Raw genomic sequence first — 19723 nt, forward strand, 5'->3', positions numbered from 1 at the left:
CAAACGAACCATGAAGACAAATATAAATTTTGTGTCAATATTTGTACTCCAAACTGATACGAAATAGTATTTGTACTATTTTAGTCACTCTAATTTTTTTCAATTTAATCATTTTTATTAAAATAATTGTTTAAATTATTCACTATCATTAAAAATTTTGTTAATCCACTAACACCAGTTACGTACCTATTATCCAAAGAAGAATCCTTCCAGTAGTATCGGCCATTTATCTCGCTTCCCTCCGCATTTCATCAAGTGGTCATGCTAAAGACATAAACAGTCATAGATAATTATGAGATACAATCCTTCTGAATGGGATAAGAGAATTCCTACTATTATTTAGTATTCTACTACTCTTTTTTTCTTAATTGAAGAAATAATTGGAAAATAAAATAGCAATTACAAAAATGAGTAATAACCCCCAGTAGAGACTAGTACGATTCAATTCAACATTTTGTTCGCTCTGGTTTGATTGTGTCAAAGCTCTATAATTAATTCGAATTAGGTTTATCGTTGGATGAAATGCATTGCTGATATTGACCCCAAAAAAGAAACGGTGGGTACAGCTAGTCCGTGAACAGCCAACAATCACACTGTAAAAATTGGATAGGTTCGATCTATGGTCATTGGGTCCTCCTAAAAAGATCTACTAAATTCATCGTGTTGTTTCAAAGAATCAAAACGGCCAGTTATTAATGGAATTCCTTGTTGACTCTCTGTAAAATGCTCGTTTGGACGAGGGCTTCCAAACACATCATAAGCTAAACTTGTGCTGACCAATAACCAACTAAATAATGACATATAAATTTTTTTTAACTTTTGAAAAAAAGCTTACAAACCTCTCTATAATTAATTTAAAATAAATTTTCCTTTTCTATTCTCTCTATATCTCAAAATGGAGAAACCAAAATAGGGCATCTCAAAGCTACCTGTCTTTCACCATTTTCTCAACAATGAATCAATGAGAACAATCAACGATAACCCACCATACATACACAAATAATAAAAGAAGAATGAACATATATAAAAACCCCAATCAAAATCTACACGAATCTAACGGTCATCAAGGATTGTCCCACTAACATAATTGACAACATCCTCTGCATCTTAGAGAGAGAGAGAGAGAGAGAGAGTTACAAGACAAAGCAAAATCTGCAAGGTGTTTTAGACTTCTTGCTAAGGCCCATGGTTATTTTCTTGATTTCACCGGCTGTAGAAAAGATCATAAACTTGTTCTTTTGTAGTGTAAAAAGACGTGTTTCCGATGTAGATGGTTATCGAAGTGAGGAGTGCTTACTCGAATTCCTCTTGCGAACCATTAAATCTATCGTCTCGGTACGCTGAAAGCTTAGCTGGGTCCTATGATTTAACACCCCCCCCCCCTTTTAAAACAATAGAGAGAAAATTTATCATTTAATTGATTTACATTGAAAGCAATTAAGAAGCAGAGAAAATATCTTGAAAAGAGAATCCATTGCCTTCTTCAAAAGCTCCCAAAAATTTAAATTGCCTGCACATAACGAATTATAAAGGTTGAAGCTTTTTCCCATTCCCTTGCCCTATCCATGCCATAGATCCATCTTATTTATTTATGTTCACTCTTCTTTAATTATTTGTGGATGTATGGTGGGTTATCCTTGATAGTTGCCACAGGTCCATTGTTGAGAAACTAGTGAAGGGCATGTAGCTTTGAGATGCCCTGTTCTGGTTTCTCCTTTTTGAGTTGCTTAGAGAAGAAAAATAGGAAAAATGTCTTTTTGGATTAATTATAGTGTAACAATCCGAAAGTTAGTAGAATCAGAAACAGTATTTTCAAAACTCTATTTTTTATGTTTGAATTCATTAATATCATTATTTAATATTTACAAGACTAGTATGAAGTTTAATTAAAATTTGGTTCTTTAATTTTGTTAATGAGATAGTTAAGGAATAAATATTTTGACCCTAGCATCAGTGGTATTGGAAAATAAAGTATAGGGATTACATTTCCGTAAACTAAGCCTATGAATATTTAATAATTACCAAGTTATATTATAAGTGAACTGAATTTTGAATAGCTAATTTTATTGAATTGATATTTAATTAAAGTTAAAGAATTAAATTGTAAAAATGATAAAAATTTAATTGCTAAAAAATCTTTAGCTAGTACAGGGAAAAGGAACTTAAGTACAATTGAACCACTATGCTAATATTGGTGGATGGTGGTGGATGGATTAGTGATCATTGACAGTATAAATTTTAATTAATTAAATAAAACAAAAAATAAAATAACATAAAACAGTAATAAAACATTTGGGTGAAAAGAAACGGAAAGCATTACCTTGCCCAAACTTCACCGCCGATATTTTCAAAGAAGAAGAAGCAGCTTTCGGCCTTTAGTGGTTTCAAATTTCAATTCCAAAATCGATTCGTTTAATTTAGTCTCTCTTTTTTATTTTTTTGTAATTTTTATATTTTTAAAATTGTGGGAGCTTAATCTAGTTAATCTATATCTCAACTTGTTAAACTGTTAAAGTTTCAAGAAGTTACCATTGTTGAGTTATTGAAGTTTTAGGTGCTAAATTGATAGATTTTAAGCATATAGGTGAAAAAAGGACTCAATTGTGAAATTAATTGAAATTGCGTAAATTAGGGACTAAACTGAATGAATTATAGAATAGGTTGTAGAAATGAGTAATATGAGATCTTTAATGGCTAATAGTGAAAACTGATTTCCATTTGTAATTGTAGATTTAAAGTTATGTTAATCCCAATTTTAAAGGCTAAATCAAGAAATTGCAAAATTTTAGGAGGCATTCAAATGATGAAATTGAATTGATACATGCACATAATAGAATGATATAAGATGTGTGGAATTGATAAATTGAATGAAATAATTGTCAAGACTTGGATCAAACCGGAAATAATCGAGGAAAAAACAAAATTGTTGAATAGTACTTAAAGTTTCAACTTGTTTATTGTTTTAACCAAGTAAGTCCATAAGGTATGGTTATATATAATTGTAACATATTTTTGAATTATGAAATTGCTTTTGTGTGGTTTTAATTTGAATTGTTTACAATTTAGTACAAAAAGGTGTGATATGGATTAAATCATAAAGAAATGATAAATTAAATATGGTAAATTGCGTTTAAGACATTTAACAAATTGATAGTTAATTTTGATTGACCAAATAGGATTGGTATGAATTTGATTGATTACCGAGATAGAGGATTAAATTGAATAATTTGAAAAATATATATGACTTGAAATTGAATGTGATTTGAATAGAATTTGATATTATACCACTACTGAATTATTATTCGTAGCTAAAAATGACGCAGGATCGTTGAATGGGAAAGGGAAGGCCATAGTCGATGACAGGTGACACGAGTTTTAAGTTTATATTTTTATGACCTGAAACTAATTTTAGTTAATGCATATTTATGATATATTCCATTATATAGCATTAAGGTAAGGTATATTAATAGATACTGAGTGAAAATGCTAAGAGTGGAAGTGAATATCAAGACTTGGACTAAATTGAATAGAATAGAAGGTGATTTAATTAATTCATGAAATTGGATGTGAATAGTGATAGTATATAAAAAGAGCATGTACTTGGTGGAGTCCCTTGTGTTTTGCTATTTTTGGGATATTTGAGTTAGAAGCTAATAATAATGCTTAGAAGTATGTTTGGTAAAGTCGGCAATGAAAGTTAGTATAATTTGATTATATGTTTTAATATTGGTATGGAACTCAATGGTATATTTTGAGCATATTGGTATGGTGATAGAAAGGTTTTGAAATGGTTTGTGGTGATATAAATCAGTGCGTATTTGGTTAAATATGAGTAAATTATAAATAGGCTCGAATATGGTATGAAATGTTATAATAGTGATTGGATTTAGTAGTTAGGTAAATATGCTAATTTGTTTAAATGATTAATGCTTTTGTTACATGAAGGGATATGAGTCTTATGTGTTTTGGGCATAATGCAAAGCATATATGAACATCAATATTAATGACAAAGTTTTGAAAGCTCAAAGGTAAGACTTGAACTTATGAATGACTTGGAATTTAGATTGGTTAAATGGTTCATGTCATAGAAATCTTAGTTATGTATAAATGAGTTAATTGATAAGTTGTGGTGCCAAAATATGACATATTAGTTAGTTGGTTATAAATGTTTAGGTATGTTTTAGAATGTTTTTGTGCAGGTTTTATTGGGTGCATATGGACACCAAGTTAATGCAAACTTAGTTGGGCATGAAATAGGCATAAAATGAAAGATTTTGACATTTGGTACCAGACTATTGATACCCTAGCAAAGGTATCGGTACTTAGCAATTTAAATCAGGACTTCAATTAAATAGAATGCCAATTTAGTTTTGATACTATAAATTGGTAGTGTGAAAATAGAATGTCGATAATGACAATGTGTTGCAAAGAAAAGAAAGAAAAATAGAACACACAAATTTTACATGGAAACCCTTTCGGGGGGAAACCACGGCCAGAGGAGAAAAAATTCACTATGTCAAATTTGAATGATACAAAAGGAGTATAGACTACGTCTATTTATAGGTTTTTAAAACCATATTCTAATCAAAGTCACATAGAAGTAATGCAATAAGTTTAAAACTCCTTATTCTAATAAACATCAAATAGAGGAAGTAAACTTCTATAAAGATTTCACTTGTGCAACCTATATTGGACTGCGGGGGCTAGTTGTGACCCTAGTCTAGTGTTTTGCTTATTGGGGATCTACAATGGGCTGCGGCCTTCGCCCTCATAGATCCCTCTATCTTGCCACTTGTATTATTTTTTAACAGGAATTTGGTTCACACAACTCTAACAATCTCCACATTGACATGAATTCTCAACTAACAAATTCTTCATCACAAATTTTTAACGAACAAGTTCTCCACCTCTTCCATGAAACCCCTTTAAGGGTTTATATTAAAAAATGAACACCAATCAAGTCTAAGCAATACTCAAACATGGTTATAGGAAGTGACTTAGTCAACATATTTGTAAGATTATCATGAGTACTGATTTTGCTCACAGCAATATCAGCACAAGCAATAATATCACGAACAAAATGATATCGAATATCAATGTGCTTTGTTCTCTCATGAAATATTTAATCCTTTGTAAAGAAGATAACACTTTGATTGTCACAAAATACTGTAGTAATTTGAAGGTCTTCATTGAGTTCATTAAAAAGCACTTTAACCAAATAACTTCTTTATAAGCCTCAGTAATTGCCATGTACTCAGTTTCAATGGTAGACAAAGTGACAGTAGTTTGCAAAGTGGTTTTCTATCTGATTCCACAACCCTCAATTGTAAAAACATAACATGTGAGAGGCCTTATTTTATCAAAGTCTCCAGCAAAATCAGCACCAACATACTCAATAACTCCATCTCTATTTTTTCCAAACTTTAAGCAAACATCAGTAGTACCTCATAAGTATCTCAAAATCCACTAAATTACTTTCTAGTGTTCTTTATCGAGATTCACCATGTATCTACTAAATACACTAACTGCATATGATAAATTTGGACGTGAATAAAACATAGCATACATAAGAGATCCCACTGTACTAGAATATGGAACATGCGACATATAGTCAATCCCATCATTTGATTGTGGAGACAAAACCGATGAAAATTTGAAATGGGCTGCTAAATGAGTACTAACAGGCTTAGCACTTTACATATTGAACCTGTAAAGGACTTTCTCAATGTACCATTTCTAACTTAGGTACAATTTACTTGCTTTTCTATCTCTGAAAGTCTCCATACCAAGTATCTTATTTGCTGCTCCCAAATCCTTCATCTCAAATTCTTCACTAAAGTGGGTTTTAACTTTTCTTATCTCTCTTTTATCTTTCACTGCTATCAATATAGAGGAGTAGATACATAAAAGAATCATCACTATTTTTCTTAAAATAAACACATCTGTCAGAGCTACCTTTAAATCATGAGTAGTCATAAAAGAATCAAACATCTTATACTATTGTCTTGGTGACTGTTTCAAGCCATAAAGGGAATTTTTCAACATGCAAATATAGTCCTCTCTTTTTGAGATTGTAAAACCTCTAGTTGTTGCATGTAAATGTCCTCCTCAAGTTCTCCATGCAAGAACATTGTTTTTAGATCTAATTGTTCGAGCTCCAAATTATACATGGCCACAATACCAAGCAAGGCTCGAATCAAACTTTACTTCACAACTGGAGAAAACACATTTGTGAAGTCCACACCTAGAATCTAACTATAACCTTTTTGCAACAAGTCTTTCTTTATATCGGATTTCTTCAACTCCTGGAGTCTATTTTTTCCTTTTGAACACCCATTTAAAACGAACCTTCTTACCTTTAGGAAGCTTCACAAGATCCTATGTTCTATTTTTGTGGAGTGATTTCATCTCTTCTTGCATGACAAACATCCACTTCTCTAAGCCTTCACAGCAAACTACCTCGAAATATGTAGATGGCTCTTAATTTACATCTATATCTGTAGCCTCATTTAAAGCATAAGCAACTAGATCATCTTTGTCATACATCTTTAGAGGTTTTAGTTCTCTTCTAGTTTTGTTTTTGGTGATAGAATATTATAGTGAATAAGTGACTTTATTCTAAATTTATGTACTTTGAAGAGTTAACTTTGTTATAGATACTAGATAAATCTGAAGCTCCACCTACTTTTGATATTATTTATTTGAAGAGTCTTTAAGAGGTAAGTTAGGAAACATAGCAGTTTCATCAAAAATAACATCTCTACTAATCACAACTTTTTTTTATTTTCAAGACCCCATAACTTATACCCCTTTTACACCAACCTAATAACCAAGAAAAACACATTTAATGGATCTCGGTTCCAATTTTTCATTATCAACATGAGCATACGTAGGACACCCAAAAATCTTTAAATTAGAATAATTAGCAAGATTACTAGACCATGCCTCTTGTGGAGCCTTTTTCTCAATTTCAACAGATAGAGATCGGTTGATAAAAAAATGTAGTAGAGGCTGCTTCAGCTCAAAACAAATTCAGTAAATTAGCATTTGACAACATACTCGAACCTTCTACATGATCGTTCTGCAACGTTGTTTTGCTGTGGAGCATGACGAATTGTCAAGTGTCTCACAATCCCTTCTGATTTGCACAATTCGTTAAACTCATCAGAATAAAACTCCAAGTCATTATCTATGCGAAGGTGTTTTATCTATTTTCTTGTCTATTTTTTAACCATAATTTTTCAAGACTTGAATGTGAAAAACACATCGCTTTTCCACTTCAGGAAGAACGCCCAAACTTTTCTAAAAAAAACCATCAATAAGTGTTAGCGTATACTTAGCTCCACCTCTCAAAGGCACTCTAGATGGTCCCCAAATATCAGAATGAATATAATCCAAAGTTCCCTTCATGCTATGGATTTCTTTGGTGAATCAAACTCTCTTTTGCTTCACGTAGTGCTCACAAAACTTCAATTTGCAAATTTCTTAGCCATCAAGAATCCTTTTTTGCTCAATTCAGCCATGTCATTCTCACTCATATGCCCTAAACACATATGAAAAAGTCTAGTAATATCATCATCTGACAAGGAAGAGGAAGTAACAGTTGCATCTCAAGTAATAGTAGAACCTAGCAAAACATATAACTTAACAATTTTTCTCTGCCCTTTCATCACAATAAGGAAAGCCTTGCTAATCTTCAAAACCTCACTTTCAGCTGTGTATTTGTGTCCTTTTGAATCAAGAGTACTCAATGAAATCAAATTCCTCTTCAATTCTGGTACATGTCATATGTCACTAAGTGTTCTAACGACTTTATAAAACATTGTGATTTTGATTGTGCCAACACTTGCAATTTTACATGAAGCATTATTTCCCATCAAAACAACACTTTCAGGCACTATTTCTTAAGTTGTAAACCAATCCCCATTAGGAATCATGTAGAAGGTGCAGCCATAATCAAGAATCTATTCCTCGAGTACTTTAGAATTGTCGGTAGAAGCAACTAGTAGTTCACCATCGCTGTAGTCTTCTACAACATCAACTTCACCAGATTTTTCTAGTTGTTTTTCATTTTGATTCATAGCATCCCTTTTGATCTTCTTCAGTAATTTATAGCACTCAAATTTAATGTGCACTTTCTTCTTTAGAAGTTACAAGTTTTACCTTTGTTTAAAAAATCTTGATCTACCATTTGATTTACTACGAGGATTTCATTCATGTGTCCTTCCACGATTATCATCAGTTTTCCATATTTTTCTCCCACGAACAATGAGACCCTCTCTCTAAGAGCCAAATCTAACCACACGATGTTTTATTTTATCATACAAGGTTAAAGAAGTATAGACTTCGTTAACTGTGAGAGATTCGCGGCTACATAAAATCGTGTCTTTCAAGGTTGAATAAGACGAGGGCAACGAGCAAAGTAGAATCAACCCTAAATCTTCTTTATTATACTAAACCTTCATGGCCTCCAAGCCCGAGAGAATTTTTTTAAACAAAATTAAGTGTTCATACACAGACGCAACTTCCTCCAAACGATGAGCATAAAGATGCTACTTCATATATAACTTACTAGTTAGGGTTTTTTACATGCATAACTGTTATTGTTAAGTTTTAATTAGATATTAGTTATTGTTAAGCCTATATTATTAGAGGTGTTAATAAGTTGGACTGGGTCGGGCTTATATATGATATTAGTACATTTTATATTTGTCCAAACTCGGTCCAGCATAAAATATGTACTTAAAATTTTGCCCAAAATTATTCGTATTTATAAATCGCTAACCTAAGCTTGTTTTTCTTTTTTGTGAATAACCTAAGCCTATTTTAGGTTCACCCATATCTTTTTTAAATATATTAATTTTATTTCAATATTTAATATTTTAATTTTTTTTGCTTTATTAAAAATTTAAATATAGGCAACATAACATGTTTTTTTAATACTTAAACAATACAATATTAGGGTAAACTATAAAATAATCGTCCAATTAGTAACGTATTTACTTTTAGTTACTTAGGTTTCAAATTTTCTATTTTAATTATTAATGTATATAAATTTAATATTTTGACCACTTCTCTATTAAATCACTAACGGTGGCCTTTTATTAGCATAATAAAAATTCTAGCCCTCAATATTTATAAATTCTATCAACTTAGTCCTAAATCTAAAAACTTCAACAAATTTAGTCTTTTAACATTATATGATCTTCTCCTAATTGCATCAAAACACATAAATTACACACAAAGCACTTTCTTCGCAAAGAACTAAATAACCTCAAATTACACATCAACCAAAAGGGATTATAGTTTTACCCGATACCACAAACACGCACAGGATTGAAACAATAGAGAAGGTATTGAAAAACAAAAGTTATGAGCAGGAACAGTTTCGATGAATAGAATTAGGAAGAAGAAAATTGAAAAGGAAAATTTTGGGGGGAAATTGCAAAAGGGACGGCAAAAAAGAAAAGAGTGAGAGTGTGTGGGAGAAGTGGGATAGATTTTGGGAGTTTTTTGAGTGATAAAGCAAGAAATAAAAATATTTTTAGTTACACGAATAGGATTCTAACGCAAGATCAAAAGAGTATGCTACGCCCATAACACTAAACCAATAAGTTCTTCCTTATCAATATATGTGCACAAATAGTTGTTAAACCAAATACTCCAAGTTAGGGGTTTAGACAAAATTTAGCAAAATATTAAAAAAAAAATAACCCAAACCCAAAAATCTCTCACACACAAGAACAACACTTAACCACTAAATCAAATCAATTCACTTATCAATTTCTAACAATTCAAAGAGTGGGGCATTAGAATTTTGTTAAGCCCAATCTACAATTAAACAAAGAAGTAGTTATAGCTCCAATATTGACTCAAATTGTTAAAAATCACTCGCTTAAATACCTCACAATACAATCAATATACTCTCCAAATAATACCTAAAAGAAAGTCACAAAACAACCACTAAAATACAACAAAGTGGTGGACAAAGACACCCAAAAACTAGACTCCAAGTGACACCAAAAGCAAGAGTCCATCAAATAAAATTTTTATCAGCTTTAAACTTCTATTTAAAAGGTAAAATTAACTCATTAATTATCCTGAGTATTTATCAACTAAAAGTGTTCATAAATTAGTCTTCTAACTGCTTTGAAACTCTATCAAGAAATAATAAGACTTTTATGTTTATCCAATCACCCCAAGCAATTCGATTGAGAGTCTTTAAAATTTTAGTCAAACTATACTTCGTGTTTTGTCAATCTTAATGGCCTAAGTAGAGTAATAAGTTTGTTATAACGGGACATGGAACGAACAACAACTTTCCCAACAAAAATAAATTTTATGTTAGTACCTAACTGAAATTACATAAATTTTAATTAATAAAATAATATATATTAAATAGAGATTGTGTGTTTATTTCCTATTGATATTAATATTTAAATTTTATTACATGTTTTTATTTATATTTTAAATTTAAATTTAAATTCAAATTCAAATTCAAATTTTATTATAATATAATTTATTTTAATCCTACTGCAACTAAAATTGTCAAATTAAATTATCATATCATAATTTAATAATCACTCCTGGGTAGCGCGTGAGGTCGAAATTAGATGATATAAAGCAACAAAGAAAAGAAAACCTAAGATAGATTTTTATGTTCATTAAATATGTTATGTTTATATTATATTTTGGGTAAATTACATCTAATGTCACTTAAAATAAAGTTCATCTTATTTTATTGTTTTATTTTTATTTTAATTATTTTAATTAAAATAATTATTAGAATTAATCACTGTAATTAAAATTCCCTTAATCCACTAACGGATTGAATAATAACACATTAAAACTTTATTTTTATTTTTGACAAATTTACGGAGCTCTATGTAATTAATCAAAAAAAATTTTCCTTTTCTCTTCTCTATGTAATTCAAAATGAAGAAACCAAGCATCTCAAAGCTACTTATCTTTCACCATTTTCTCAACAATGAATCTATGGCAACTATCAATGATAACCCACCATACATCCACAAATAATTAAAGAATAATGAAAATATCTAAAAACCCCAATCAAAATCTACACGAATCTGACGGGGATCAAGGATTGTCCCACTAATTTATTTAACAACATCCTCTGCATCTTCCCTAGAATGATACCTGATGAAAATAAAAACCCCAATAACCAATTGAAAGTTTTAAAATAAATATGAACAGGATTTAGGGGAGGGAGGGAGAGAGAGAGAGTTACAAGACAAAGGAAAAGCCACAAGGCGTTTTAGAGTTCTTGTTAAGGCCCATAATTATTTTCTTGATTTTACTGGATGTAGAGAAAAGCTCATAAACTTGCTCCTCAATAGTGTAAAAAGACATGTTTCCGATGTAGACGGTTGCTGAAGTGAGGAGTGCTTGCTCGAATTCCTCTTGCGAACCGTTAAATCTTCGGGTACGCTGAAAGCTTAGCTGGGTCCTATGACAAGGCCCCCCAAAAAGAGAGAAAATTTATCATTCAACTGATTTACATTGAAAGTAATTGGGAAGCAAAGAAAATATATTGAACATAAAAGCCATTACCTTCTTCAAAAGCTCCCAAAAATTCGAATTGCCTGCATATAACGAACTATAAAGGTTGAAGCTGTTGCCCTTGCCCTATCGATGCCATAGATCCATTCTTATTTATATATGTTCATTCTTCTTAAATTATTTGTGGATGTATAGTGGGTTATCCTTGATAGTTGTCATAGATCTGTTGTTGAGAAACTGGAGAAGGGCATGTAGCTTTGAGATGCCCTGTTCTGGTTTTTTTTTTTTGGACAGATCTGGTTTCTCCTTTTTTCAGTTACAGAGAGAAGGGGAAAAAATGTTTTGGATTAATTATACAGAGGTCCCTAAGCTTCTGTCAAAATTCAAAAGAAAGTAACATGTTATCATTCAATTGGCTAATATACCACATTAACAATAAGTTAGTTGATTAATGGAATTTTTAACAATAGTGATTAGTTCAAATTCTTATCTTAATTAAAGTGACTAAATTGAGAAAAAAATTTATAGTGATCCAAATAAGACAAACCCTATTTTAAAATGATATTAGTTGTAGTTTACGCTTATACTTTTATGCATGTTTAAAATTAATAATATTTTTAGAGAAAAGAAATTCATTAACAAGAAATTCACAAATCAAAAGCAAACACAAAGAGGAGACAGACTACTAAACCCGAGCCAATAGGCTCACCCCATACACCCAAACCTACTGTCTGTGATCCTCATTTGTATCAACATAAGACGATTTCAACATTTTTCAGAAAAGATGCAGGGGGAAAAGTATTAAAGTCAATGTGGTTGGCATATAACAAAGCTGCTCACGCAAACGAATAGGTTGCCTTGCTGACACACCGACGAGTCCAGAAAAAGGACAGACTCTAATATTAATCTTTCAACACCAAACAATCAAGTAGCAACACACCTGGCTCAAATGCATCAATCATTGAGGTTTCTTTTTCCCATCAAACTACATACTCATAGTAGCCCAAAACCCATACAGTTTGCCATAGATATGGTCCAGCTTTCGGTAGTATGCAATCCTCCAAGACCTAATGAAAAACAAGGGAGCCACTACACCCCAAAATCCCATTACAAAGCCAAGAACTATGCTGACATAAAGCCAATTCACTTTACTTCCTTCACTGTTTCTTCCATTATTTGCAGCATTAGTTGGAATGCTTTTTGAGGTGCAGTTCTTAGCGAGAGGAGGTCCACAAAGATGATTGCCCACGTAAGATAAGTTTTCAAAGCTTTGAAGTTGAGTGCTTGTTGGGATTTGTCCTGTCAAGTTGTTGTAGGACACATTGAAGTGATTCAAGAAATGCAAATTGGAGAAACTTGAAGGGATATCACCATTTAGCCGATTCATGGACAAATCAAGAGATTCCATCAACTCCATGTTGCCAATGTTGTATGGTATATTTCCTGTTAGGAGATTCCCTGAAAAATTTAAAGACAATAGTCCAACAAGACTACCAATTTCTTTGGGGATCTCTCCTGTGAGACTGTTAGCTGAAAGGTCCATGCTGGTAACAAGTCCTAGTGTCGTACCATATTCATCCTCTCTTCCTTTCAACACCAATAATGCACTCAAATAAATTGAGGAATCATGGAAATACGACGAAGAAAGTTCATTATTGGTTTTGTTTGTTGCGACCATTGCACTTAAATTATTGAAACATTTTGGAATAACTCCTGAAATGTTGTTGTGGGCAAGGTCCAAGATTTGAAGAAATTGAAGATCACAAATTTTACGAGGAATATGACCATCAAAGTTATTTGATCGAAGGCTTAGAACCACAAGTTTCAAGAGCTTATCACCAATCCAGGCTGGTACACTTCCACTGAAATGATTTTCACTAAGATCAAGCATAAGTAATCTACTAGAATTTTGCAACGTGGAGGGTAATTCTCCAAACATAGTATTGTTTCGAAGGTTTAACAAACAAGGATTTGTATATCCCAAAGAAGGTGGGATTTTCCCTGTCAAATTGTTGTTTGCTAAATTTAAATAAGCAAAATATTCCCAATACTTCCAACAATCTGGAATTTCTCCAATCAGTAGATTATTATCAATGAAAAGAGCTAACATCCCCGTTAATGATGAATTACAAACTAATTCAAAAAGAGATCCTGAAAATGAATTATTTGACAAAATTAACAACCCTAAAGTTGAAAGTACTCTGGGCAATGGACCTGTAAAGCGGTTTGAACTCAAGTCAATAGTGTTTGTTACATTCAAATATGAAATCCCTCCGGTAAGTTGATTACAGGAAAGATTTAAATAATAAAATTGAGTTGGAAGGTTCAAAAACCAAGTGGGCACAAAATCTGAAATTCCTGCCTCGGAGATATCTAAGAAACTCAACTTCTTTTGAAACTTTAACCATTGGGGAAACTTTGGGCCAAGATGCCAGTGACCCAAATAAATATTTTGACATTGAAACGGGGGAATCCAACTTGAGTTTGGTTGAAATCTAAGCATGTTCTGTGACCCAAATAAATATGTCAATCTCGTGAGATTAGAAAAATGAGTTTCTAATACAACCCCTTCCAATAGATTATACCCAAATTGCAGAATTTCCAAACTTTCCAGTTGTCCAAAACATAGAGGAAAAGTACCATTTAGTTGATTATCTGTAACATCAAAGAACTTCAAAGATGATAACTCCCCTATAGACAATGGAATTTGACCACTTAATTGATTTTCTGAAACATCAAAGAACTTCAAAGATGATAACTCCCCTATCGACACTGGAATGGGACCAAAAATTTTGTTCAGAGCAAGGGACAGGTAAGCTAGATTTTTAAACTGGCCAAGTTGATCAGTTAAATGACCAGAAAGTTGATTAGATTCCATATTCAATGAAGCTAAGGAACCCAAACAACATCTAGACAAACTCTGTAGGATTTCTGATATGTCTTGCTCAATTTCATTATACGAAAGATCAAGAAATAGGAGATGGTTTAAACCATACAAGGAATTGGGTATGGATGAATTGAGATGATTCAAACTAAGATCAAGAACTTCAAGAAACGAGATGTTCCCAAAGTAATCTGGAATTGGGCCTTCCAAAGAACAGGATCTAAGATAAATGGACGCAAGACCATGAAGGCTAAATATCCACTTAGGTACTGAAGATAAGCTGTTCCCAGAAAGATCAAGAACAACCAGTGATTTTGAAGAATTAACACTGATCGAAGATGGATCATCTTCTAAATCAGTATTGAACATGTACAACTCTGCCAAAGAAGGATGTTTGAAAGTTACCTGTAGCCAATTAGTTGCTTTAGAAAGATCCGCATTACTCAAATCAAGGTACCGCAAGGAAGAAAGTCCAGAAATCCATTGAAGACTTGTTGCTTTAATATCGCCCCGTTCATTACATCGAAGATCAAGATACTGCAACTTTGTGAGATTCCCAAGGTTATGAGGAATTGCTCCCTGGAATCGTGCAAAAGAGAGGTTAAGATACATTAAATTCGGCAGCATACCCAAAAACTTCGGGATCTGTATGCTGCTAAAATTGTTATTGCTCAAGTCCAGGAAACTGAGATGCTCCAACTCCAGCAGCGAAGGATTTATTTTGCCTCCTAGGGCTGACTGCTCGTAAGGTGAAAGAGGAGCAGCCAAGTACAGTTGGTGGACGTGGCCTGTTGAGTTATGGCAGACGACACCAATCCATTTACAGCAATCCCCACCTTCCACCCATGAAGATAGGCTGTTTGAAGGATCAATAAGATCATTCTTGAATTTCAAAAGAGCTTCTCTCTCACTATGAATGCATCGTACGTTGGAATTGGCATAACAAATGGTAAAACAGATAGCGGCAATTAGAAGAAGAAAATGGAATAAGGAAATTGGAACAGTAGTCATGGTTGCAATTACCATTGCTCACAACTCCAAATATATAGACTAAGCTTAGCTAGAGCACAAAAATATTGTGCCCATACATCATGCACAATGGAGTTTCTTCCAAAACCCCAAATTTCCACAAAATGCATTTAATTTCTGCAAAATTTGCTATCAAAGGAAATTTCTAATTAATTACATTTATTTTTCCACAAAAAGGAATATGAATTTCGATTACTAAATCAAAGAAATGTTATAAGATTGAGTCAAAGAAAATGGATCCGTTGTCCCTTAATTATTTCTTCATGCATAAAACAATATTAAATAAATTATAATAAAAATCTAAAATTATAATAATTAAAGTAAATTTTATCACATTTACCTTTTAATGAACCTACAAAATGTAGAGGATTGTTCATTAGACTTTCTCAATGGATATATAGGAAACCAAAAAGAAATTAAAGTAAATTATAAGAAATTTTTATCTATTTTTATTTTTAAATTTTAAAGAGTGTATTTTTATAATTTCTGGAAATTTTAAAGTTTTAAATTTCTAAATTTTTTAAATTTTAAAATATTTTAAATTTTAAAAGTTTTAAAATGTGACATATAAGATAAAATAATATCACGTAAATATGAAATACTCGTGAACTATGGCACGAGATGTCATGTCAGTGTTTGCCAACCTACATCAGCTACTTAATGGCTCCAATTTTGTATAGCACAAACTATATCCAAGGTCATTAAGCTATTAATAAGTTTATTTTTTGTCATTCAACTTGAAAATAGTACAAAGTAATCACTAAATTATTCAAAAAATTATTTAAAGAAAAAAATGATTTTAACATTCAAATATAACCATTAGCTGATATAAAAAGAATGAAATTACATATCCATTCTAAGACAGTAGCAACTACGGATATAGAGTAAGCAAAATCAAAAATATTGTCCACACATATATTAGGGGCAAGGGACTTAATTTCTTCCAACACCTCAAATTTCCACAAAAAGCATTTATTGTTTCTAATTTTGGGTAATAGTTACATTTTCTATTTTCTCTACTTAAGAAATTAACAAACTTTAAAATTCCACAAGTTTAGAAAGACAAATAGAAATAAAGTTGAGAAGCAGATCAACTCAATTAAGTCTACGGAGTAAGTCCCATTCCCACGCAAAAAGACAAAAATTTATTGAAAAAAACCATCGTTAATATTCTTTTATTTTTTCTCTATTTTTTTGCATGCTAATATTTTCTTTCCTTATATACAGTATGCAAAATGGGAAAAAATCACTGTTAATATTATTTTATATTTCGATAAAAGAAAATTGATAGATTAAACTTGTTAATTCTTAATGAAATTTAGATTAAAATTTTTGTAATCAATTACATTGAAGTTCACTCTAAAATTCAGTTTGACCTATGATAAATTTACATTTTTTGTAATTTACTTACTCCTATTAAAATAATTGTTTATGTACAGCCCAAATTTACCCAATAGCCCAAACTCCCAATACCCAAACCATACCATAAGCCCAAAATCTAAAAGCCCAAACCCAATACACCCAACTACCCTGCCCCATGTTCAGAAAAGAAAAAGAAAAAGCAGCAGCAACCCTAGGTGCGCCGCACCTGGGGTCTTCAGCCACCGACCCTCTGTCCACCTGCTCTGCCACCGCACCTGCTCTCTGCCACCGGCCACTAACCCCCTGCAAAACAAAACAAGCACGCAAGCAAGAACAAAAGAAAGAAAAACAGAAAAAGCATGTATTTTTTTTATCGGCTATAAATAGCCCAAAAATAGTTTGTAAAAGGGTTCTTCTTTTTCTTCTAGTTTTGAACAGACATAAGAAATCAAAAATAAAACAAAAGATTGTTGTTTTTCTTCATTCTTTTTCTTGTGTTGGTTTTTTTTTTTTTTTGATTCATTTCTATTTTTGTTTCCCTTTTTTATAAATCCGTTTGTTTTAAAAAAAACTATTAATAAAAAAAAGAAAAGGACATGGATGTTTTACCTTACCTCCAAATCGGCTTCAGGGAGATTGAAGCGGCTTAGCCGCGCCTGACCGCCGATCGCGGTAGAACAGCGGCGAGAGGGGTCAAAATGGCGACGGCCCAAAAGGGATTTTGAAACCCTAACAGAGAAGAGAAAGTGTTAGTTTTTTTTATTTCTAGCTGCAAATGAAATTTTTTTTTGTTTTTTTGTAAAAATTTTAGTTTAAATAAAACTATCAAAACGGCGCCGTTTTATCCCACCATGACCCGCGCGCGATCCGACCCGCACCAGGGGGTCCGCGCGTTTTCATGAAATGGGTTATTTCGTGCGCGGTCCCTCCGTTTTTGCAGCTCGTTACAATTAGCCCCTTTTTCCTTCTTTTCTTTTATTTTAATTTAGCCATATAATTTTATAATTGTTTCATTTAAGTCCCACGTGGAACATCGGGCATATGGCTAGGGGTAATTGCCCAATCGGTCCCTCTCCCTCTGTGCGCGTCACGGATTGACCCTTTACCTTATTTTATTTTTGTTTCTCCCCTGGGATTTTGTTTTGTTTTCAATTTAGTCCCGTTATTTATTATTATTAAATTAATTAGCTATATTATTATTATTATTATTATTGTTGCATTTATTATTATGATCATTTACCCATTTATACTTTTTTAATTTTTGTTATATATACATATTCTTATATACACGCATTTACATATTTTAATTTTCTTATATGTACATATTAACATTTTATACACCTTGTAATTTACATATATATGTACATACATATTGTTATAGTGTACGTATGCATATATTTTTTAATTTTCATAAATATATATATATATACCTACCTTTATATTTTATATATTTTATAACTTCATACGCGTATATATATATACATACATACTCATATATTTTTTATATATTTTATAATTTATGTATACATATATTTATGTCTACATATATATTTTAATCTTTATAAGTGTATATATATATATTTACGTACTTATATATTTTATATTTTATAATTTATATATACATACATATTTTTAATACATTTTCAATCACATATACACATTATCATTATTTAATCGCTTATATATATTTTTTTAAACTTTGTTATATATACACATACATAGATTTTTTGTTATATATACACATACATAGATTTTACTTTTACAATTTTATTTATTTTTGTGTTATTATTATTTCTTTATCTTATATTTATTTATGTGTTCATCATTATTTTTATGAAATGTTTTAGATTTTTTATTCATTTATTATTTTATGTATCTTTGATTCATTTATTATGTATTTTATTTGTTGTTCATTTTAGTTGTGCTTGTATTATTTTACTTACATCATTATCATTGTTATTCCATTACGTCAGTTTTACCCATATTCAAAAAAGAAATTTTAAAATAAAAGTAATACTTGAATCTAAATAATCGAGCCCTAATGTATTGGGTTCCGATTTTCTTCGTTGAATCTAAATAATCGAGACTATTCTTTTTTATAAAAAAAACATAAATAAAAGTTTATTATCGGGAATTCAATACATTGTGTTCTAACGCATTGGATATGATACATTGTCTTCTCAAGATGAGGATTTTTCTAAAAAATAATAAAGGTAATATTTTGCTTTTGGAAATTCGATAAAATGTGCCCTAATATGCTGGGTTTCGATTTCTCTTTTAGCCAAATAGCTAAATACCCTTTTAAAGTTTCAAAATATAGGTTTTGGAAACCATAAGGTGATCTTGATTTCGAGAGTTTAAAATATCGTATCCTAATGTGCTGGATGTGATATTCTTTCGAAACAAGAGAATCTTAAATCCTAACTCATATTATTCAAAATTTTTTAGGATCGTATTTTTAAAATTCTTTAAAGTTTTCAATTTTCGACGTTAAGACATTAACTAATCAACTAGGTACCAATTTTGGGCGTATCGAGGGTGTTAAGCCTTGACGTAGTCGTTGAAGTTGAAGTCGACGGCGGTAATATGCATGTCTTCGATAAAAAATTCGGTTATATTTTAATTTTGTGTTTTGAATTTATTTAAAAAAATAAAGTGTTTTAGATTAATTATAGAGAAGACCTAAGTTTTAATCAAAAGTCAATAAAAAATATCAGGTAATATCACTCAATGGACTAATGTGTAACATCAACAATCCATTAATGAAAAATGAATTATTTAAAAACACTTTATAAAGCACATTTCAAATTCCAACAATTGAAATGATAGAAACGGAAATGGATTCTGCAAAATTAGTTGAAGAAATTGGCACAATATCCTTTAAACATGTAATAATTCAGAGTATGAGGCAGTAAGTTGGAAGTCATC

At 31.4% G+C, this 19723-nt stretch overlaps 1 protein-coding gene and 1 long non-coding RNA gene across 4 annotated transcripts in view; both read right to left on the reverse strand.

The window, feature by feature from the left end:
* Positions 1-15464, reverse strand: part of LOC105761416 (receptor-like protein EIX2) — a 40718-nt gene extending 25254 nt beyond the window's left edge. Inside the window, exons 1-3 of one of the 3 annotated variants that reach the window (XM_052623854.1) lie at positions 15034-15158; positions 14810-14941; positions 12146-14684 (exon numbers count right to left, since the gene is read on the reverse strand). In XM_052623854.1, coding sequence (XP_052479814.1) covers positions 12506-14684; positions 14810-14844 — 2214 coding nt within the window. In that variant the 5' untranslated portion in view covers positions 14845-14941; positions 15034-15158 and the 3' untranslated portion in view covers positions 12146-12505. Of the gene's footprint in view, positions 1-12145 lie in introns of those variants that run through there. The other 2 variants (XM_052623853.1, XM_052623852.1) reach the window with 2 other exon arrangements.
* Positions 15465-16731: 1267 nt separating this feature from the next.
* Positions 16732-17860, reverse strand: LOC105761424 (uncharacterized). The gene is made up of 2 exons (XR_001123711.2): positions 17410-17860; positions 16732-17098 (listed from the first exon to the last, which is right to left on the reverse strand). It is a non-coding gene; the product is annotated as an uncharacterized LOC105761424 (long non-coding RNA).
* Positions 17861-19723: the final 1863 nt, after the last annotated feature.

The sequence above is a fragment of the Gossypium raimondii genome, chromosome 11 (genome assembly GCF_025698545.1).
Source record: "Gossypium raimondii isolate GPD5lz chromosome 11, ASM2569854v1, whole genome shotgun sequence".
NCBI lineage: Eukaryota > Viridiplantae > Streptophyta > Magnoliopsida > Malvales > Malvaceae > Gossypium > Gossypium raimondii.